The 23,865-nt window shown below is 40.2% G+C and overlaps 1 protein-coding gene across 1 annotated transcript in view; it reads right to left on the reverse strand.

The window, feature by feature from the left end:
• Nucleotides 1-1,490: 1,490 nt before the first annotated feature.
• The window catches only part of DHX57 (DExH-box helicase 57), a 53,283-nt gene continuing 30,908 nt past the window's right edge, over nt 1,491-23,865 (reverse strand). The window contains exons 12-24 of the mRNA XM_012788496.3: nt 22,677-22,882; nt 19,953-20,069; nt 15,852-15,948; nt 14,847-15,020; nt 14,159-14,359; nt 12,893-13,169; nt 11,412-11,507; nt 11,240-11,323; nt 10,291-10,425; nt 9,774-9,848; nt 7,777-7,911; nt 4,178-4,378; nt 1,491-2,251 (exon numbers count right to left, since the gene is read on the reverse strand). Of these exons, the coding sequence (XP_012643950.2) occupies nt 2,108-2,251; nt 4,178-4,378; nt 7,777-7,911; nt 9,774-9,848; nt 10,291-10,425; nt 11,240-11,323; nt 11,412-11,507; nt 12,893-13,169; nt 14,159-14,359; nt 14,847-15,020; nt 15,852-15,948; nt 19,953-20,069; nt 22,677-22,882 (1,942 nt within the window). The 3' untranslated portion in view covers nt 1,491-2,107. The remainder of the gene's footprint in view (nt 2,252-4,177; nt 4,379-7,776; nt 7,912-9,773; nt 9,849-10,290; nt 10,426-11,239; nt 11,324-11,411; nt 11,508-12,892; nt 13,170-14,158; nt 14,360-14,846; nt 15,021-15,851; nt 15,949-19,952; nt 20,070-22,676; nt 22,883-23,865) is intronic.

Here is a 23,865-nt window from a genome sequence, read left to right on the forward strand (position 1 = left end):
TTTTTCGAGACAGTCAGTCTTACTTTGTTGCCCAGGCTAGAGGTGCCGTGCGTCAGCCTAGCTCATAGCAACCTCAAACTCCTGGGCTCAAGCAATCTTTCTGCCTCAGCCTCCTGAGTAACTGGGACTACAGGCATGGGCCACCATGCCCAGCTAATTTTTTTTTCCTATATATTTTTGGTTGGCCAATTAATTTGTTTCTATTTTTAGTAGAGACGGGGTCTCGCTCTTGCTCAGGCTGGTTTCGAACTTCTGACCTCGAGCGATCTGCCTGCTTTGGCCTCCCAGAGTGCTAGGATTACAGGCATGAGCCACCACACTTGGCTGGAAACTGGTTTTAAGAAATTTTTTTAAGAGGGTTAATGCAGTTTTCTCCTTCATTTCTTCTTAAGGTCCCAGCCTTGTTGCAACAAGTCAGAATTTAGATTCTGTGGGTGCTATGCATATGCATGATTTTTATTTAAAATGACATGAATTGATGCCTTTTAAAAATACTGCTTAGAGTCTAAGCTATTTAAGTATACTGAAGCTTAAACACACTTCATAATGATCATTTTGGACAGCCTAGGAGATTTCCTGAAAACTAAAGCAATACCCCTGCAAAGGGAACACTTTTCACTGAGATGGTTTTGTGGATTAGTTTGAATTCTATTTATAGCATGAAACCTGTAGTGACTGTCCTGAGGGCTAGACAAACACAAGAATATTTTTTTCTACTTAGCACTTTGGGATCCTTCCTGCTCACACTGATAAATATCCAAGGAAAATGTAAATTTATTTAATATTTTCAAAATGCTATGCCCTATTAACCTAAATGGTGGTTGAAAATAAGCAGTCTATAGCAAAATCATTTCTCACTTAAAAAAAAAAAAAAAAGAAAATAAGCAGTCTCATGGCAGGCATTTTTATGGGTATAAACCTGAATGCTAGAATGGTAATCTCTTCTACTTCAATCATGCCAGCTTTGCCCTGGGAAAATCATTAAAATTCTCTTTCAGGTAATGTGAAATATGGCCATAGGATGTGGGTGAGTTCATAAGACGAAGTAAAGATTCCTACATGGAGAACTTAGAGAATGAAGATACTCCTCTTGATCTGCTTTTTTTTTTTTTTTTTTGAGACAGAGTCTCGCTTTGTTGCCTAGGCTAGAGTGAGTGCCGTGGCATCAGCCTAGCTCACAGCAACCTCAAACTCCTGGGCTCAAGCAATCCTGCTGCCTCAGCCTCCCAAATGGCTGGGACTACAGGCATGCGCCACCATGCCCGGCTAATTTTTTCTATATATATTATTTGGCCAATTAATTTCTTTCTATTTATAGTAGAGACGGGGTCTCGCTCTTGCTCAGGCTGGTTTCAAACTCCTGACCTCGAGCAATCCGCCCGCCTCGGCCTCCCAGAGAGCTAGGATTACAGGCGTGAGCCACCGCGCCCGGCCTTGATCTGCTTTTAATAGGAGTGTTATGAATAAGACCAGCTTGCATTTTGATACTAAGACAGGACTCATTATGTTTGTTTTTTAAGCTGATATTTAATGAGTAAAAATAAAAATCCCTCACAAATCAAGTTTACTCAATAGCTAATAGCCTAAAATGAAAGTTTTATTTTTCTTGCTCACATGATTTTTTTTGTTTTTGTTTTTTTCCTTCTCTTTTCTGACTTCTCTCAGTTGAGCCTTTCTGACAGAAACAAAACAAAACAAAACAAAACAACCATGGATATTTCTCCTCATGCCTGTTTCACCTCAGTAAAAAGCAGGAATAAAATGTATAGATTAAAACAGAATTGTATTAAACATTCACTTCTGTGTTATCAGGGGAATTTCATTCACTCCAGAACAGTCCCAGAGAAGACAGGTAAGCTGGGTTTCAGACTGTCTCACCAGTGACACTCCAAATTGTGCTGGGAGTGCCCAAGGCTTTGTGAGAAATACAAAGTCTGGAAAATGTCCCTAAGGATGTGTGGTGCCTCGCTGACTCAGCACTGCATGTCCGGGCTCCTCCACCAGGGCCGGCCCCAGCACAGGTGTTAGTTCGAGGTAGAGGTGCTGCTGTCATTTCCCAGGTGAGCAAGAAGCAGGTGAGTAGCAAGCACTCTCCTAAGACTGGTCTTTATTGCGTGGTGACAAGTTTCACAATTGTGCTGATGATCCGGGATCCTCGAGGACACGTACACAGATCTATGCTCGGGTTTTTTATTTTATCCTGGAGGAGCTGGTCAAGTTCACAGCGAAGTTCCTTTACTAATTCAGCCACCTAAAATGAAAGCTACAGTATCAGCAGTGCTTGGAGCAACAGGGGAAGACAGGTTATTAGAGGGAAATACTCCAGTCATGATTATCATTGCTTAGATTTCTAATATTAATTTTTTTTTTTTTTGAGACAGAATCTCACTGTGTTGCCCTGGCTAAAGTGCCGTGGCATCAGCCTAGCTCACAGCAACCTTCAACTCCTGGGCTCAAGCAATCCTCCTGCCTCAGCCTCCCAAGTAGCTGGGACTACGGGCATGGTGCCACCATGCCCGGCTAATTTTTTTCTATATATTTTCAGTTGGCCAATTAATTTCTTTCTATTTTTAGTAGAGACAGGGTCTCACTCTTGCTCAGCCTGGTTTCGAACTCCTGACCTTGAGCGATCCTCCCGCCTCGGCCTCCCAGGGGCTGGTATTAATTTGAACTCCATTAGGAGGAAAAAAAAACTAAATACATTTTTATTTTGTAATAGACTAAATGAAGTCCATTTTAAAAAGTCTCCTCTATCACAACTCATTTAAAGGAAAGATTAAATCTGGAAGTATAGCTTTTATGTAATGTTCTCCATATTAAAATTTCATCAGCTTTCACAATTTTCCCCAAGAAGCAGGAAAATGGAGAATTAAAAATGGATATTAGACAAACCAAAAAAATCTCTTTAGCTTTAGGATACACTTTATGCTTTTATGCTGATGTACTGGCATGGTAGATGTCTTCCCAACATCTGTTTTGCTCCTTCCCCAAGGTGTGGCAGCCATGCAGTTTGGAACCTGCTCTAACTCAGACAAGTCCACCTGTATATGGCTCAGTACTCTAGGCCTTTGAGTCCAGGATGTCTCTTTGGCCACAGGGATTGGTTTAGGAGGGGAGCTTTAATGGAGCTTTTGGGCAAGGTTTTTGTCTCCCCTTCTGGACAGTATGCCACACAGATGTGATGCCAGGAGCTACTGCAGCCATCTTGCTACCACAAGGTCAGCCAGGTTTTTGTCATCACTGAGCTGCTAAATCAAACCAACCCCGCCTGGCCCTCTTGATTTGCACTGTCCAATATGGCAGCCACTAGACACATGTGGCTGATCTAATGACCACATGAAATGAGGCCAGTCCAAACTGAAATGGACTCTGCATGTAAAATTCACACCAGATTTTGAAGACTTAGTATGAAAAGAGAATGTAAGCTGTCTCAATAATTTTTATATTGATTATATGTTAAAATTAAAACATTTTGGATATATTAGGTTAAATAAAATATATTAAGATTAATTTCATTTATTTCTTTTTACTTTTTAAAGTGTGGTTACTAAAACAATGAAAATTATATATGTGGCTTACATTATACTTCTCTTGGACAGTGCTGCTCTCGACTTTACAGTTAAATATGCCAATTAATTTCCTTTAATGTCTGAGTTCTGCTTCTTTCAACATACAAATTCTAATGGATGCAAGTTGTTAAAGTGAATTTTTATTTCTTAAACATATACTCCCATGAAATGTATTTTAAAGAGACTCCATATAGTGAATAATTGAGACCTTAGAATAAAAGGAGAATTCAGGACCATTATCCTTTTTAATAGTTGTGGTAGAATCAGTAATTTTTATTTATTTTTGCTTATCTGTATTTTCAGACTTTTCTTTGGTGGACATATACTATTTGTATAACAATAAGGAAGTTCCAACACTCTCACTTTATAGCTTCTGTCCTAAACCTTTTCTACCAACCCCAACCCACCCCAGGCTTGCCCTCCTAGTGTGCTTTCTGGAACTTTTACTAGGGCTCCACCCTGGCCTCATTCTTTCCTAGTGTCCCACTGTACACCCATCATTCACCCTTAATTAGCTCTGTTGTCCTTTGTCCCTATGGAATGCCCCATACTTCATATTATCAAAGCTCCTCATGGCCTGAGCCTCATAGAACAAATCATCCCTTTACCTGATGGGAAGCAGCTACAAAACGGATCCAACCATCATCCAAGGAGACAACGAACTCTCCCCTTTGAAGCTGCACATTTACTTGACCTCCTCCAAACAAGACCAATGGGTACACAGACACCATGCTGCAGTCGCGGATGAATACCCGACTAGTTTTGATCTTCTCATGGTACAACAGGTAGGGACTGTCAAAGTGTCTGACCTGTAACATAAAACCGCAGATGATGACAACGATGTCACTGGCAACATAAAGGGATCCCCACCAGTCCCATGGACTTAAATACCACCTGTCTTTTAATGACTCTCAAATTTTATCTTAGCCCGCACCCTTCCCAAGCTCCAGACGTGTGTGGCTACCGACTTGCATCTCCACTTGGACATCTAATAAGCATCTCAAAGTCATTGTGTTCAAAAGGAATTCTTGCTTCGCCCTCCTGGCAGTGCTCCCATCTCAGGAATGACTCTCCCATTTACCCAGCCCCCAATTTAGGAGTCATCCTTTTTCCTTTACTCCATTTATATTGTCACTAAGTCCTGTCACCTCTATTTTCAAACTATATAGTGGATGGACACATTCTCACCACTTCTACAGCTGCCACCTTAATACAAACCATTGTCACCTCACAGAGACCACTGCTTAAAATGTAGACCCTGCTTCTATTCTTGCATCTTTACAAAGTCTCTTTTCCACCCAGGAGCCACAGTGATCTTTTTTTGAAATGGCAACAGTTTCCCAAATTTCAGGTTTTATAAGTGTTGGAGGCCGAGAAGTCCAAGCTCAAGGCACTGGCAGGTGTGGTGGTTTCTGGTAAAGGCCTGTTCCTGCTAGACAGTGCCATCTAGGTGTCCTCACATGGTGAAACGGATGGAAGGGCAAAAAGGGGATGAACACTGTGTCTTCACATGGCAGAAGAGCCACAGTGGCCTTTAAAAAACATAAGTCCAGTTATGGCTCAAAACCCTTCAATGGTTTCTTAGGGATAAAATCTAAAATCCTTGTTGTAGCCTATAAGATCCTACATGGCTTGACCTTGTCCTAATGTCACCTACCATTCTCACTCCTAATGGTCCCACATCACTTATATTGGCCCCTTCTTGCAGTTCCTGGAACCTACCAAATATGCTCCTACCTCATGGCCTACTGTTCTCTCTACTCTCTGTATCTGCTTGGCTCTTTACTTCACTTAGGACCTGCTCACTTGTGTTCTCCTCAGAGAGTCCACCCTGACTACCCTACATGAAAGGGCCCCTCTCCTGTCACTCTCGATCTCTCTACCCTGCTTTATTTTTCTTCATAGCATTTGTCACTAACCCGAGATTATTTGTTTACTTATTTCTTGCCTGTCTTCCTCACTAGAACATACCTCAAGGGCAGAGACCTTGTCTGTCTAGGTTCATCTGCTGTCCCCCTTGGCCTACAACAGTGCCTGGCACAGAGTAGGGGCTAGTAGAGATTGAATGGATGCACGAACCATTTGGAATCTGTCACAGTGAACTCAAAAGACTCAAAAGAGGAGAGGAATGGAGCTTACTCAGGCCTCTGGTTCCTAAGAGCACATGTAGCTGAGAGAGCAGATGATTTCTTAGCCCTCAAACTCCCCTGAGCTTAAGGAAATCCTTTTCATGCTTTGCGACACGACACTTTCCTCAGTAGTTTCGGTGACTGACCAGCCCTAACAGTTTAAACTCTTCCTCTATTCTCTCTTTTTTTCCCTCTTCATCTCTCCTGAAACCTTTATTGAGCACCACCCTTAGCTAGGCACTCTGCTAGAAATTAAGACTATAATAATGAATAGAATTCAATTCCTACATTCAGGGATTTCACAATTCCATGAGGATGACATACCATAAACTAATGTGATAAGTGTCCCAGTGAACTATGTGATCACACCATGTAATGATGGAACAGTGGGAGTGAAGAGCAACTTAGAGGAAGAGGGATGCTGAGAAGTGATTTTTTTTTTTTTTTTTTTTTTATTGTTTTTTTTTGCCAGGGTCCAAGCCCCAGAGCACCAACGCAGTGGCCACTCTCGCAGGCAAGGACCGAGAAGTGATTTTTAATGGAAGCTTGAAATAGGGGCTTGCTGGGGAATGAGAATGTCATTCTAGGACCAGAGAATAGCATAGCATGCCCAATGGCATGGCATTGGGGGACAGAGTTGATAGCCTGGTATTGGTTTTTTATTTTTATTTATTTATTTTTTCATTTTATTTTGAAAATTTAAAAAATTTTCTAATAATTTATTTAAGTTTTTCTTTCTCTCTATTGTTACTTTGCTTTTGATCCAGAGCCTGGTAATGTTAGAGCACACAGAATGACAGAGGGAGGGGGTTGTGGGGCACATGGCATAGGAAGGGCCAGATGTGCAGGGTCATGTAAGAGTTTGTAATATACTCTGAATATGAAGATTAGATCTTCAGCCCTTCCTCCTTGAGCATTTTTCCAAGATCAAAGAGCCAATAAGAAAAAAAAAAAAGATTGAAGCAGACTGTAGTCAAATGTATGTTTTATAAAGATAATTCTGGCAGCAATGGTGTAGAAGGTAGGAGAGAAGCACCAGAAGTAAGATTATCACAGTACTTCAGGCAAGAGAGATTCCTGGTTTGATCTTAGGAATAGGCAAATCTTAGAGATGTAAAAAAGGTGGCCTTGCTGAGACCTGGTGACAAATTGGATTAGAGTAAGGATAAAGAAACAGGATTCTATGTGACTTCTGGGTTCTGACTTGGATGGTGTTCACTAAGACAGGGAGCACACAGAAAAGAGTGAATTGGGGATAATGAATTTAAGTTTTCAGCTTCTGAGTCCAAGGTGACTAGAAGACATCCAGCTGATGTTTTCTAGCAGGAGAACTCAGAAAAAGCCACATCTGGGTACACTTGGGGGTCTGTGTCAGCGTGTAGAAGGCAGGAGGAACTTTGATGTCGTGCCTTTGGTGGTTCAGGAAGCCTACATACACTATGAGGAAATAAGGACAAAGGACAGAACCATGATTTCACAGCAAAGGAAGAGAAACTAGCAAAGGAGATAGAGGGGATGATCAGAGAAAATAAAATGATATTTCAGAAGCAAAAAGAACACCAAGGATAGTTTCAAGAGGAAGGGAGGTCAACAAGGTCAAATATCACTCAAGAGGCAAGTATGACAAGGACCAGGGATGCCCTCTGGGTCTGACAGCCAGGTTACTCATGACCTTGGATGAGTACAGAGGAACCGTGTGGGCGGAAGCCTCACAGCAGCAGGCTGAGTGAGAGCCTGTGCTGTGGGAATCAGTAAGAATAGGTCAATCATTTCTTTTTAAGGCACCAATTCAGTGATGTAATTAGCCATGACTTAAATCACCATTGCAAAGATAATTTTATATCTGAAAGCAGGCTTGAGCGTTTTTTTGTACAAAGTAGAATTTTCTTGAAATGAAAATAGTCTTTCCAGAAATAGTCCAATTTTCAGTCTGTTTATACTTATTCAACCTCCTCTAAGTCATGGTGCTGCTGTGGACAGCAAGTGATAGAACAAGCTTTGGCTGAATACAAGGGACTGTGTTTCTTACCCCAGGACGCGCGCGATATGTAAATGTAAGTATACCCCATCGTTCTGACCTGGTAGTTCACGGATGAAGGATGAATGTGTACATATCCATCATTCTTGGTGACAAACTTTAACTCAGCTGATTTTGGTTGCATTTTGACTGCTCCAGTACTGGTCTTCTGAAATTTCCCTTCTGGACTTTTCACCTAAACAAGTTTTTGTAAAAAAAAAAAAAAAAAAAGTATGTATGTATGTATATACACATATACATTTTCATTGTAGGAAGTATCCCTTGGCACAAAATGGCACAAAATCAGTCTTGCTTGAACAGCTTTGCTGTTTCTTCCTTTTTTTTTTTTTTTTTTTTGAGACAGAGTCTCGCTTTGTTGTCCAGGCTAGAGTTGAGTGCCGTGGCGTCAGCCTAGCTCACAGCAACCTCAAACTCCTGGGCTCAAGCGATCCTTCTGCTTCAGCCTCCCGAGTAGCTGGGACTACAGGCATGCGCCACCATGCCTGGCTAATTTTTTATATATATATCAGTTGGCCAATTAATTTCTTTCTATTTATAGTAGAGATGGGGTCTTGCTCTTGCTCGGGCTGGTTTTGAACTCCTAACCTTGAGCAATCCGCCCGCCTCGGCCTCCCAGAGAGCTAGGATTACAGGCGTGAGCCACCGCGCCCGGCCATGTTTCTTCCCTTTTGAAAGCAGTACAAGCATACTTTTTTTTGTACCACCCAGAAGTGTAGAGTAGGTACAGTAGCTCTGGGAGACTATACCACACAGTAGCCACGTGGGGGAGAAGTTATGTTGATATTTTGGTTCTGTACTTAGTAGGTGCAAAGATCCAGCTGGCAACACTCTGGACCAGGGATCTGAATGTCAATCCAATCCCAGTATACATGTATAACATAATAACAGTATAACATTCCCAGTATAACATGAAAAACTTACTTTATATATACACACACAAAAATTATATATATATTTTTTGGTTGGGTGTGGTGACTCATGCCTATAATCCCAGTGCTTTGGGAAGCCAAGGTGGTAGGATCGCTTGAGGCTAGGCATTCAACACCAGCCTGAGCAATACAGCATGACCCAATCTCTACAAGAAAAATAAAAAAATTAGCCAGGAGTGGTGGTACATGCCTTTAGGCCTAGCTACTCAGGAGGCGGAGGTGGGAGGATCACTTGAGCTCAGAAGTTTGAGGCTACAGTGAGCTATGATGGTGTCATTGCACTCTAGCTTGGGCAACAGAGCGTCTATCTCAAATAAAACAATATCAAAAAACCAGTAAATCTATATCCAAATGATTTTTAAAAGTACATTTCAAATGGTTTGAAATGCATACAAATGTTAAGCAGAAAATAAACCATAAACGAATCAACAGAGCTTAACTGAACATTTAACAAAAAAGTTGAGGCCTTGAAAATTGACTCAATCAAATTCAAATTCTTTCTAACCTTGAAATAGTCTCTTGTTAGGGCTGGACAATCAAAACTTAGGTAAAAGTCCAAGAGCACACTCAGGTAGGGCTTCCAGAAGGCTGGCTACAGGTCGTCCTATGGCAAAGCACTGATTTGCTCTTAACCAATTTTAGTCCAGAGTAGAGGACAAAGGGAAACTATAGTAGAATCATGTTTCCATCTACTGTTTTTTTTTTTTTTTTTTTGAGACAGAGTCTCACTCTGTTGCCCAGGCTAGTGTGCTGTGGCGTCAGCCTAGCTCACAGCAACCTCAAACTCTTGGGCTCAAGTGATCCTCCTGACTCAGCCTCCCGAGTAGCTGGGACTACAGGCATGTGCCACTATGCCCGGCTAATTTTTTCTATATATTTTTAGTTGTCCAACTAATTTCTTTCTATTTTTAGTAGAGACGGGGTCTCGCTCTTGCTCAGGCTGGTCTTGAACTCCTGAACTCAAATGATCCGCCCAACTCGGCCTCCCAGAGTGCTAGGATTATATGCGTGAGCCACCACACCTGGCCGAATGTGCATGTCTTAATTTATATCCCTTGGTTACAAATCAAACAAAAAACAGGAGGACTGAGGAAAAATGTTTTGTTACCTGCACGACATTTGGATACAAAGCAGCACACAGCATTGCTGATATCAGCTTAGGGTTCTCAGCATTTGAATTTGCCTGTGAGAGAAACACAGCATTACTCTCCTTAATAATTTTACCAAGTAATATGGCTGCTTCTGTCTGTGCCCTGGAATTTACCATTATATTACAGTTGATCTCTATCTTAAGGCAAAAAAGAGCATCTAATTTATATCTCTTTGCTAGAACAAAATTATTTCTAAGTAAAAAAAACATTACTGGAAAGGCTGTTGGATCTCTTCCGAACTTATCAAGAACTAGTGTGAAATTTAAAAAACAAAACCAATGGCAACAATGAACAGAAAAACCATTCTCTTATTAGGAATGCTAACATACCCTTCTTTGTGGAAAGAAGTCAAGAAAGCCACTCACCCACTGCTCATAGGGCTAAAGAGAAGAAGAATGTATACAAGTGTTCCTGGCTTAATATTTCATTTGTGTGCTAATCAAGAGAAATAAGAACTAACTTCACATTCTTTACCTCTTCTCCTGTGGCATCTAAGACACCGTCTCCTCCTTGGGCCCTTTTCTCAATTTCCCTTGCTCTGAGACCCTCCTTCGCAAACCCTATATCCGACAACAGCTCAGTGAATTGTCGTTTCAGGCTGGCCATTTCCTGAAAGAAGTGAAAAAGGCTGTAAGCAAGGACATCAACATGGAAGGTAAGTGTTAAGTCTTACAATAATGAATGACTACAAAAATGTATTACTTCAGTGGACAGCACGGAGGCTCATAAGTATTCACCCCGTGGTAGTATTCACTTATACAAACTGGCAGAGTGAAACCGTGACACAGAAATACAAAAATCCAGAAAATCCAAAGACCACTTTTTTAACTCTAGATTATATTTTTAAACACTTTCATTGGGTTTTGGGTAGATTTGATTTAATTGGTCTGGGGTGGAACCTGGCATTCATGTGTTTGTTTCGTGAATCTTAACAAAGAAAATTTGGTTTAGTATCAATACTCTCGTTTTGGTGAGAGGTAAGCGGATTAGAGATGGTCATACCCCCTTTGAGAATCTGATGAAAGCTATGATCCCTCTCTCCAGAATAATGCACATATATTTAAGCATACAACTTTGTATACAATTTCAGGGCTTTGTGGATCCAGGTTAAGAGTGCCTGGTATAATTATTGCAAAAACTGACTTCCAGTAAGCAGTTATCTTCAGAGTACCTATATTCTACCCTTATAAGTAGATACAGATTTACCAAAGAGAGGAAAAAGAGGTCAATTGAAAGGCTTAGTACAGAAGGCATGATGCTATATAGCTCAGGGGTCCATTTTACACAGCTGCTAAAGCAAAACAGATTTCAGAAATAACATTTTCAATGTCAAGATAGGACTGGCAAGCTAAAGTTGCAACATCCTCTGGTAAGCTACTACAATAGAAAAGGAGGAGAACAAACAGCCACAGAAACAACTCACCTGCAGAGCTCTTCCTGACAAGAAGTTTTGTCTGCAGTAATTATAACTTGCACGCACACCTTCTTTTGTACTTAGCTGCCATCCCTAAATTTTGGAGAAAATCAAACTGAACTTATTTTGTCTTTAGGGCCGACTTTGGTAATACAGCTAAACTATTAGGTTATATGCTTACCTTATATGCTCGTAGAAGGGCTAGATAATCACTGTTTGCGAATGCAAATTCCAGCTTTTTCTGGTTAGCTTCTTCTTTTTTATCCCAGGGAGATACCTAAAGGAGGAAAACTGGATTTAAAGGACACATTTGATCTGAGGTTTGAAATGGCACTCTCCTGTTGCTGAAGCCAGATGCCCTGGGACAGCAGTTTGTGTGGAACAAAGTGTAATCATCGGGCGAGCGGATTAAAGATAATTACGGTGGTAGCTGGCAAGCTAACAGTCTTATTTGTCCTGAGTCCATCTGTCCACCCAAAATAAGCTCTTCTAGGTCTTTTAGTTTCAAGTGGCAAGAGTCATCAAAGAGCCACTCATTCTAACACTACATCTAAAACCTAGAATCTTGTTATCTCTGAGGTATCTTTATTTTACAGGTTCTTGTTTATCTTTTATATTTGAATCTCTCTTGCTTCTGTACCGGTAACTAATGTTCTCCTTCTAGTTTTTAAAATAATGTTTACAGGTCCTCCTTTTCCCTATAAATTTGTAAAATTAGCAGAAGTTAATTTTCACTGCTCCAAACATACTAGTTCTTTAATCCAATGATGTTCCTTTGTTTTCTCAAGCTCTAAAGACCCCAGCATGGGCTGTAGTAGTTGCTCATAGCAAGCTAAACCAAGGTCCTGGCTGCAACACCATTGAAAATCACTGTAAACCAACTACAGTGCTACTCTCTAATTTTTGTATATTTAAATAACTTCAGAGCTAATACAACAGCTAATAAAATTTTAGTTTCTACTTTTAAGTACAATTCCTTTTTTTTAAGATGGTCAGTTAGAAAAGGATTAAATATGGAAGATTAATATTACATTTACAGAGCCCAGCAAAAAAATAAAAAAATAAAATAAAATAAAGGCAGCATGACATTCCACCCGACAGCAGAATATCCATTCTTCTGAAATACACATGGAACACCTTCCAAGATAGACCATATGCTTGACCATAAGAGGTTTTGTTTTTTGAGATAGGGTCTCACTCTATTGCCCGGGCTAGAGTACAGTGGTATCATCATAGCTCACTACAACTTCAAACTTCTGGGCTCAAGCGATCCTCCTGCCTCAACCTCCTGAGTAGTTGGGACTGCAGGTGTGTGCCACCGCTACCAGCTAATTTTTCTATTTTTTATAGAGGCGGGGTCTCGCTATGTTGCTCAGGCTGGTCTCGAACTCCTGGCCTCAAATGATCCTCCTGCCTTAGCTTCCCAAAGTGGTAGGATTACAGGTGTGAGTCACCACACCCAGCCAAATCTCTAGTTCTTAATCTTTATTTGGGGCATGGATCTCTTTGAGGATTGAATGAAATTGTGCCCTGAAAAGTTCATATCCGACATACTCACAAGGACATTTTTAGGGGGCCCACACACCCCAGTCCCCCTTGGTCCCCCATAATCCCTTTAGAGACCTATGGCATAAACTCCAGTTTAGATGATTATTTACTTACAAAAGGAGACTTAAAGGCCAAACTGGCAGCAATGGTGAGGGCAGGATCCAAACAGCGGAAGATAGACCCAAGTAGCATCAGTTTGCCGATTCTCACATCCACAGGCAGAGAGGCCAAGTGATAGCCTAGAGGGGTCAATTTTTCATCTGGAGTTAATGCTCCCAAGTCTCGTAATCGTATTTTTGAGGCACGGAGAGAATCTGCATGTGGAGGTTCAATGAGCCGAGAGAACACAGACTGGAGATTATGAGCGTTAAACATCTCTAAAATTTTAATTCTGGAAAAAGAAAACAAAAAGAATAATTTGTCAATTTTATTTCTGGCAGGATGACACAGAGGAATAATTTCTTTTTTGAATGATAATAATTTACAATTTCCTGGATATATGCTTTTTTTTTTCTTTTTTTTTTGAGATGGGGGTCTCACTCTGTCACCTAGGCATCATCATAGCTCACTGTAACTTCAAATTCTTGGGCTCAGGTGATCCTCCTGCCTCAGCCTCCTTAGTAGCTGGGACTATAGGTGCGTGCCACCATGCCCAGCTAATTTATTTGTACTTTTGGTAGAGACTGGAGTATCACTATGTTGCTCAGGCTGGTCTTGAACTCTTGGCCTCAAGCAGTCCTCCTGCCTTGGCCTCCTAGAGTGCTAGGATTACAGGGGTGAGCCACCTCGCCCAGCCCCCACATTTATTCTTAAGTTCTAGAGCAATCCATGCTCTGCAATGTAAGAGATCTTTATGTGCAGAAAGTTAAAAGGAGTAGTAAAGGCAACACCGAGGAGCTCTTTCTTCACAAATGAATGAGTTCATCCACGTCCATTCTTTTTTTTTTTTGAGATAGAGTCTCACTTTGTTGCCTGGGCTAGAATGCCATGGCATTAGCCCAGCTCACAGCAACCTCAAACTCCTGGGTTCAAGCGATCCTTCTACTTCAGTCTCCTGAGTAGCTGGGACTACAGGCATGCACCACCATGCCCAGCTAATTTTTTCTATATATATTTTTAGTAGGCCAATTAATTTCTTTCTATTTTTAGTAGAGATGGGGTCTCACTCTTGCTCAGGCTGGTTTCGAACTCTTGACCTTGAGCAATCCACATGCCTTGGTCTCCCAGAATGCTAGGATTACAGGCGTGAGCCACTGCGCCCAGCCCATCCACGTCCATTGTTAGCAAAATGTCTTCTAGTAGGAAAAGGAAAACTTGGAACCTAATAGGATGAGAACATTTAGCTCTATTGGAAGCAGAACACAAAAATTAAGATATCACCTTAGACACAGCTGTTCCAATGGCACTCTTTGTATTTCTGGTAGCTGTTGCTTTAGAAGCTGGTGATTGTAGTGATGGCTAGTGAATAGATGGAAGCAGACCCCAGATGCAACACGGCCTGCTCGACCTTTTCTTTGCAGAGCATTGGCTTGAGATACAAAAGTATCCTCTAGACTTTCCATCCCTTTGCCGGCATCATATCTATAAAGAAAAAGAAAATATAAAATAGTTATTTTATAAAAATGTAGCTAAGACTACTTGGCATGGACAGAATAGATGAACCATCTTACTCCTATAGAAGGACACGGTGCCCTGTGTGTTCTGGGACAGTTGAGTCCCTGGTAGAAACAGCCAGTACTGATTTAAATGGTATTTAGTGCCACTACACAACAGTTTCTTTATTCAATTTTTTTTTCCAGGCACATGTAAAATCACGTGAGAAAAAGAGAAGAAAAGTAATTCATTGCTTCTAAGGTAAAACCTTAAGCTTTCCACCCTTGTTTTGACTTTAAGATTCATGGTCCTGGCTATAGAGTTACTCACACATCCACATACAGTTTTCCTAAAGAAAGTATTATTTCAAACAGTAACTCATGCAGCTTAGCAGCATTAGCCATTAACAGCTGTGCCTTCCTAAACCTAAATAGGGCATCCTTAGCCCCTCCTTCACATCACCAAAAGAGAATACCTCTTTTCTTTCATTTTCCCAGAATCGATGACATAGACAACATCATCGATAGTTATGGATGTCTCGGCAATGTTGGTGGAAATTATAATCTTAGTTACACCTGTAGGAGGTTTTACAAACACAGCCTGCTGCTCTTCACTGGATAGAGATGAATGAAGTGGATGAATAACACACCTGAAAGGAAATAAAAGCGCATTAAGTATTGTAGCACAAAGCACTAAAGTTGGAGTATAGTGAGTGAATTTCTACTAAAACTAAAAATATGACTCCAAGTATCAGGAGCTTTTCTACAACCTGTCCTCAAGGCCCAGCTCTTCTAATGGGAAGGTTCTTTCTGAGGCTTACAAAATATTTACTTAGTTATTGAAACTAAAAATCTAATATCAACTTGGAAAAAATGCTGGAGTATATGTAATTAAGCAGCAAATAATCAAGAGGAATAAATAATTGATATCCTATAAGTAACAAACCTAGAGTATACTAACTAGCAAAGAACCATTTTTTCTTTGCCTTTAAATCCAGAGAAAGAGAGGCAGAGACAATGATGTAAGCTAAAAAATCTCATTCTTACACTTCTAGGGAGTGTTTGTTTGTCAAATAGTTTTCTCCTTAGATATGATGATATACCCAGTGTGTCTTGCTACTGGAAGAGGCACCACTGAAAATGATTTCCTCTCAAAATGGTAGGATTTCTTTGTTGTTACTAATGCTGGCTTCCCCGCTACCTACCCCAGCTCCCTGGGAATCTGGCAACTTGCAATTACATGTAAGTTTGCTGAGTCACTATGCCAAGTAAAGAGAAATAGTTCTCTTTAATAAAATGGGAATAACTGATTTCCTGGGGCAAATCGGTTTGTTCATTTCCAGCTGGCATAAATAAACATATGCTTGAAGAGTGATACTAGTTTTAAAGAGGGTAATAACTATAAAAGAGACCTTTCTGGTTATGCATTTTTGTAGACAACTACAATGGATGACTGAGGATATAGAAAGCAATTAGCTTACCGATTACTACGTCTGTTGTTGAAAAGAGAATTAGACTGTAGCTGTTCGTAAAGCATTTTGATTTCTGCCAGCCCGGGTAAAAATACAAGTATAGCACCTGAATACATATATAAAAAAATATAATAAATGCAAAAAAAAACTAATACAGATTATTAAGCTATTTTAAACCAAAAAATGCAATTTTCTGAGAATTTTTCACTTTCAGTTTTCTTTGTAAAGTCCCCAAGTAAATCATGCTTTTCATACATTCTCTGACTTAATAAGGGACAAAATGGTGTAATATTATCCTCTACAACAGGAAAAACTGAGATGTGGAAAAGCATAATGCTTATAAATACAGTGCCAAGAATCATTAGCTAAGCTCATTTATAACATACTTCTTCAGCGCAGTGGCCACAGACGTTTTATTATCTTTCTAACCTTACAAGACAGAAAGGTCTTCTCTCTACTAATAAATAAAATCCATAAATATTTTACTGGAAATAAAAAAACTATAATTGCTGGCCAATCTGGTAATCTAAACTCAGATATATTTTACAGAGACAGAATATTAACTAGCCATGTCATATTAACCGTTTATGGGCTTTTACATTTTACATGAGAGAAAATAAGCAGTGACAACTGAATATAGCATTATTTCTGTGATAAGAGCTGTCACTTAACAATAATCACCTTCTTTTGTTTTATTCTGAAATGAAATTGATGTCTTCTTTACTAGCCTCTCCTTTAATCTCACAACTATGTCAGCTCTGTGTGAGGTGCAGTGGGATATAAAATAAGGATCTGCCCACAAAGAACTCATTACCTATTATTTAGTCACAGTTATCCTCCTCATGAAATAAATAGGGAATCTAAATTATCACAAAAATTGAATTCTGAAGAAGGCTGAAGAGATCTTGCAGCATTTTTAATACTGCAGAGTATACAAAGAACATTGACATATATTATCTCATTTAATCCTCCTAGCCATCCATTAAGAAGGTTATTAGGACCCCTACAAGTGACTCAATAACTTGCAACTCAGGTCACAGTGTCAGTTAAGCATGGAGCTTGGACACAAACTTAGGGTTTTTGGCACCAGATTTGTGCTCTTTCCATTACATACTCCATGCCCCTCTCTACTAAAAAATAATCTATGTGGATGGAAAAAAATTTGTCTCTATTTTTATGTGCCCTATGATCTGCTCTGTCCTTGTGGCTTGGTCACCTGTGTCAGGGATATCTTTTAATATTCACAAATATCTCACTGACTCCCTAATCACTATATCTACTGTGCTTTGAATTCAGATAATTTTGTAATATTTATTTTTGGTTGCTATGCTTGATTTTTTTAATGATAGTCTTTCCCTTTCAGATGAAACAAGATATTTAGTCCAGTGATAATGCATTAGCCAATACTGACTACTTGCCAAAAAAGCAAAACAAGGCTCTTTTAATCATTTTATATGGCTCACAAATCTCTTCAGAAAATACCACATAATGATTAAAGCAGAAAAGGGCAGCCATTCCCATTTCTCTTAAGTACCATATGAGCATATAAAGTATTAATAATTTTTGATCCATTATTCCATTTAATGATCACCCAGCATTGGCTGCTCTTCCTTTATTCATGCAACAAATATTTACTCTGAACCTAAATATTCCGGGCACTGTTCCAGGGTATGAGAAATATAGTGGTGAACAAGAAATCCCTATTCTTAAGAAGTTTACAGTCTATTGAAGGAGACAGTAAGCAAAACTCATTTCAGACAGTGTTAAGTGCTACAATGGAAATAAAAATAATTTTCGGGCATTCTGATAGAGAAGGGGGCAAGACCTTAATAGATAGGGTGGTCTGCAGAGGTGACATCTGAACAGAAACCTGAATGATGTGAAGGATTCAGTTATGAAAACATCTGGGGTATTCATTCTGGGGGTGAGGCGCTACAAGTGAGGTTAAGATGTTCACTGGGACGGGAAGACTGCGAGTAAGGGAAAAGTAGTGATTGCTGTGTTGTAGTAGCAGTAGTAGTAACAGTGATCATAACAATAGTAGTAACTGTACAGGTCCACTTATACAGAAATTTTTTTCAATAAATACGTTCAAAAATTTTTTGGAGATCTGCAACAATTTGAAAAAACTAGCAGACAAACTGTGTAGCCTAGAAATATTAAAAAAAATAAGAAAAATTTAGGTATGTCATGAAGGCATAAAATATACATAGATACTAGTCTACTTTATCATTTTCTACAATAAAACATACATAAATCTATTATAAAAGGTTATCAAAACTTGTGCACAGGCCAGGCACGGTGGCTCATGCCTGTAATCCCAGCACCCTGGGAGGCCGAGGCGTGCGGATTGCTCGAGGTCAGGAGTTCAAAACCAGCCTGAGCAAGAGTGAGACCCCGTCTCTACCATAAATAGAAAGAAATTAATTGGCCAACTAATATTTATAGAAAAAATTAGCCGGGCATGGTGGTACATGCCTGTAGTCCTAGCTACTCGGGAGGCTGAGGTAGGAGGATCGCTTGAGCCCAGGAGTTTGAGGTTGCTGTGAGCTAGGCTGATGCCATGGCACTCACTCTAGCCTGGGCAACAAAGCGAGACTATGTCTCAAAAAACAAACAAACAAAAAAAAAAAAACTTGTGGCCGGGCGCGGTGGCTCACGCCTGTAATCCTAGCTCTCTGGGAGGCCGAGGCGGGCGGATTGCTCGAGGTCGGGAGTTCGAAACCAGCCTGAGCAAGAGCGAGACCCCGTCTCTACTATAAATAGAAAGAAACTAATTGGCCAACTAATATATACAGAAAAAATTAGCCGGGCATGGTGGCTCATGCCTGTAGTCCCAGCTACTTGGGAGGCTGAGACAGAAGGATCGCTTGAGCCCAGGAGTTTGAGGTTGCTGTGAGCTAGGCTGACGCCACGGCACTCACTCTAGCCTAGGCAACAAAGTGAGACTCTGTCTCAAAAAAAAACAAAAAAAAACAAACTTGTGCACACAAACAGACCACACATGATGCCATTCATAGTCAAGAGAAATGTAAACCAACATAAAGATGCAGTATTAAATCATAATTGCATAAAATTAACTGTAGTAATGCTGTACTACAGTAATAATTTAGTAGCCACCTCCTGTTGCTATTGCAGTGAGCTCAAGTGTTGTGAGTATTCACTTAAAATGTGTGATGCTAATCATTTCCATGTGAGCAGTTCCTCACGCCAGTAAATTGCATATCACGGTAAAAAGTGACCTCTAGTGGTTCTTGAATATTTTTCATTGTGTTCAGTGCAAGATTGCACACCTTGAATAAAACCATGGGACCCATAGGAAGTGCAACTTGTGACAACTAATGATGCTGGAAGTACTCCCCAAAAGCAGAGAAAAGTCATGAAATTTCAAGAAAAAATTGAATTAATTGCTTGACCTGTACCGTAGATTGAGGCCTGCAGCTGTGGCTACCTGCCATTTTGAGATAAATGAATCCAGTGTAAGGATCGTTGTAAAAAAAGAAGATTTGTGAAGCTGTTGCTGCAGCTACGCCAGCAGGTGTGAAAACCTTGCACTTTTTGTGAAATACTTTATCTCAGAGTGAAAATGCAGCTTTTATGTGGGTGCAAGATTGCTATAAGAAAGGCATACCTATAGACTCTAATATGATTTGAGAAAAAGGAAAGTCATTTTATGACAAGTGGATGGCAATCAATGACCCAATCCCCGTGTTGTTCAAGGGTCAGCTGTATTAATATAATTATAATATTATTATTATTAGGGGTAGTGTCTACTGGGCATTGACTATATGCTAGGCACTGTGCTAAGTGCTTTGCATATTTCTTTTAAATCCTCGAAATAGTTTTATATAAGACGATTTATTATTGTCTTCATTTTACAAACAAAACTGAGGCACAGAAAAGATAAGGATTTAATCAAGGTTATAGGATTCCTGAATAGCAGAGCTGAGAAGTTATCAGACTCCAAAGCCTGTGGTCTTAATACTACTATCTTGTCTCTGTGTGTAAAGAATTTGCATGTGATTCAGACGCTCATGACTAGACTTCATTTAGCCAAGGACTGAATGTTTAACATGTAGGTCATTCAGGTCTGAGTAAAGAAGCAGTTACCTGGGGGGTAGGAGTGCTTTCCATCCACAATCCACTCTAATAAGGCCTCTATTAATTCAAGATTAACCTTTTCAAAATCCATGATGGACATTGTTTTGATGACTGATTTGCTAACCCCTGAAAGAAAGGTAAAAATCAGAAGGATAATTATACCTTATTGAAGATAATATGCCTATGAACTCGGCAAGTGTGGGTTTGATTTAATAACACAGATTTTCATGCTTAATGTATAGAAATGAGCTTTTTTCTTTTAGTCTCTCAGAAAATACAGCCTCACTATAAGTAATTTTTGCTTGAACAATGACACAGCAAGTAGGCTCTTGCCCCTGTTGGAAAGGCCCAGATGGGGCACATTTTTTTTTTTTTTTTTGAGACAGAGTCTCACTCTGTTGCCCGGGTTAGAATGCTGTGGCGTCAGCCTAGCTCACAGCAACCTCAAACTCCTGGACTCAAGCAATCCTTCTGCCTCAACCTCCTGAGTAGCTGGGACTACAGGTATGTACCATCACGCCCGCTAATTTTACATATATATATTTAGTTGGCCAATTAAGTTCTTTCTATTTATAGTAGAGACAGGGTCTCACTCTTGGTCAGGCTGGTTTCGAACTCCTGACCTTGAGCGATCCAACCGCCTCGGCTTCCCAGAGTGCTAGGATTACAGGCGTGAGCCACTGCACCCGGCCAAGATGGGGCACTTTTAACTCTCCTCTTCCCTTCCCCTCTTTTACTCATCACACATTTATTAAAAGTTTAGTTTGTGGAAACAAAACTCAAAATCAAAGTCAAATACACTTTAAATCTCCTTCCTGATTCAACCAAATCATGAGTCAGATCAACTTGAAGTCTAAGTAACAAAAACCTATGGAAATCAATGGAAAGACACCACAGCTTTCACAGGCATCTTTATAACAGTGATTTATAACCTTTAAATTCCTTTGAGAAAATGATAAGTTATGGATCTTCCCTGAAAAACAAATGTGATTTTAATGGCTTGACTGACATCCTTGAAGTGTATCCATAGACCCTCAGGTTGAGGGTCTATAAATTCCTTCCAATCCATTGGAGGCCTAATAAAAGATACAGTTTTTTGGGTTGTATTATAAGCCTCAGCTCCTTAAAAAACAAATAGCATATTCTTGGGGTGACTAACTCTCCAAAGGCTGTGGCCTTTTGTTCTCAGCTCCTCCTAATGGCCCATCACCCTAAAGATACTCTAACTGGAACAAAATAACTGTGGTTGGTATTAAGGAAGGGAGGCTTCCTCTATGATGCTGAGAAGTTTGAAAAAGGGCAAAAGCAGTTTCTAAACAATGTTGTTCTGGTGGAGTGAATCCCATGCTGGGTAAATTTTAAAGGAAGAAATAGAAGGAAGAAATACACAAACAAGGATGTCCTTGGGTGAGAAAAGCAGAGCACGACTAATTTTCTTTGCCAAGATTATGAATAGCCAGACTTTTCAAAAACGAGAAATGACTAGCTAACAGGGAAAAAAAAGAAAGGCAGAGAATTGAAAATGGTTCTGTTTTTTTGTTGTTGTTTTTTTAAATTAGAGTTTGGCTGGGCACGGTGGCTCACGCCTGTAATCCTAGCACTCTGGGAGGCCGAGGCGGGCGGATTGCTCAAGGTCAGGAGTTCAAAACCAGCCTGAGCAAGAGTGAGACCCCGTCTCTACTATAAATAGAAAGAAATTAATTGGCCAACTAATACATATAGAAAAAATTAGCCGGGCATGGTGGCGCATGCCTGTAGTCCTAGCTACTTGGGAGGCTGAGGCAGTAGGATCACTTGAGCCCAGGAGTTTGGGGTTGCTGTGAGCTAGGCTGATGCCACGGCACTCACTCTAGCCTGGGCAACAAAGCAAGACTCTGTCTCAAATTATAGTTTGATAGTTTTAACTAATCAAGTATACTTAAAATGACTGATTATCACTTTTTAAAAAACTAGGAAAAGTTTTAAAAACTGTGCTAGGGAACGTTATTTAATTTTCTTTCTTATTTATTTTTATTTTTTTTTTTGAGACAGAGTCTCGCTTTTGTTGCCCAGGCTAGAGTGAGTGCCGTGGCATCAGCCTAGCTCATAGCAACCTCAAACTCCTGGGCTCAGGCAATCCTCCTGCCTCAGCCTCCCAAGTAGCTGGGACTATAGGCATGCGCCACCATGCCCGGCTAATTTTTTCTATATATATATTAGTTGGCCAATTAATTTCTTTCTATTTATAGTAGAGACGGGGTCTCGCTCAGGCTCAGGCTGGTTTCGAACTCCTGACCTCGAGCAATCCGCACGCCTCGGCCTCCCAGAGTGCTAGGATTACAGGCGTGAGCCACCGCGCCCGGTCTTCTTTCTTATTTTTTAAAATAGTCTCAGAGTTCAGAGTCTCAAAGTTCATTGTATAGTCTTTGCAAACTTTTCTGTAAATTTGAAATCACATTAAAATAAAAAGTTATAAAATACTCAAGAATATAATTTATATTTTACTATCTCCCAGTTTTTCTCTAACATATTTCTTTTATAATCAGAAAAAAAAAAGTCCACTGCTAAATATAGTAACAATTATCTAAATAGGTATCTGAACTGCTATTTTTCTAAACTTAAGGTTGTTCTGATGAGTTAAAGACAATATAACTGTTAAATAAGAGTCACATTTTTCTTCTTCTGAATCATGATGGGGGAAAAATACTGGAAATCTTTGGCAGAATTGTAACATTACCCGAAGGGGTGCATTACCTTTATATCGGGCCAGGAGCTGCTTAAAATCTAATTGTTGGTCTGGCACCGCATCTTTCACAGCATCCTGGTCCTGGAGGTGGAGGGAGAGCCGCAGGTCTTCCTCCACTTCTTCAAAAGCAGTTCTGTTGCGCCTTGCTCTAAGCTTTTCCTTTGAAATCTGTTTCATGGAGCGCATATATGGACTCCCATCCTGTAACACATACCTGAGAAAGAAAGACAAAGGAATTTGTGTGTATGTGGGTCTATTGATGAGAAGTGAAAGTATTCACTTATTTTTTTTTTTTTTTTTTTTTTTTGAGACAGAGTCTCGCTTTGTTGCCCAGGCTAGAGTGAGTGCCATGGCGTCAGCCTAGCTCACAGCAACCTCAAACTCCTGGGCTCAAGTGATCCTTCTGCCTCAGCCTCCCGGGTAGCTGGGACTACAGGCATGCGCCACCATGCCCGGCTAATTTTTATATATATATCAGTTGGCCAATTAATTTCTTTCTATTTATAGTAGAGACGGGGTCTCGCTCTTGCTCAGGCTGGTTTTGAACTCCTGACCTTGAGCAATCCGCCCGCCTCGGCCTCCCAAGAGCTAGGATTACAGGCGTGAGCCACAGCGCCCGGCCAGTATTCACTTATTTTATGTGCTCCTTCAGCAGAATCTCTTTGTTTCTGTCCAACTCATGCTATCCTTCCACCAGTCCAGGATTCTGCTGGCTGTGCCCTATTTCTGGTTGGGGTCATACTGGAATGCTTTGGGTTCTGTCTAGGAGGCCAGATAAGAATTTGGAGAGAAGCTCTATCCAGGAAAAATGGCATGGACATTCATAAAACACGTTTGAGTTGTATCCCCAGTAACACACCTCCTCATTTTATTTTGTTCTTTGGCAATCTTATCCACTCCCCTAGTTTCACCTCTAATTCCCAGGCAGCTGACTCCCTTTGTTGCAACCAAATCTAGACCCAAATTTCCAGTTCTTGGCTGAACATCTCCATAAGACTATCCTGAAAAGATTTCAAAACTCTTTCTAACTAGACAGTTCAGTATTTGTTAGTGATAAACCTATTAGACTCCATGGCAAAGTTGAAAAATTACTAGATTTGAAATAAAAAAGCTCTCGATTTAAGTTCTAGGTCTGCCTCTAAACCAACTTGCCATGAGACTTTTAGCAAGTCAGTTTCAAAGGGCTTTATTTTCTCA

This window comes from Microcebus murinus, chromosome 3, assembly GCF_040939455.1.
Source record: "Microcebus murinus isolate Inina chromosome 3, M.murinus_Inina_mat1.0, whole genome shotgun sequence".
NCBI lineage: Eukaryota > Metazoa > Chordata > Mammalia > Primates > Cheirogaleidae > Microcebus > Microcebus murinus.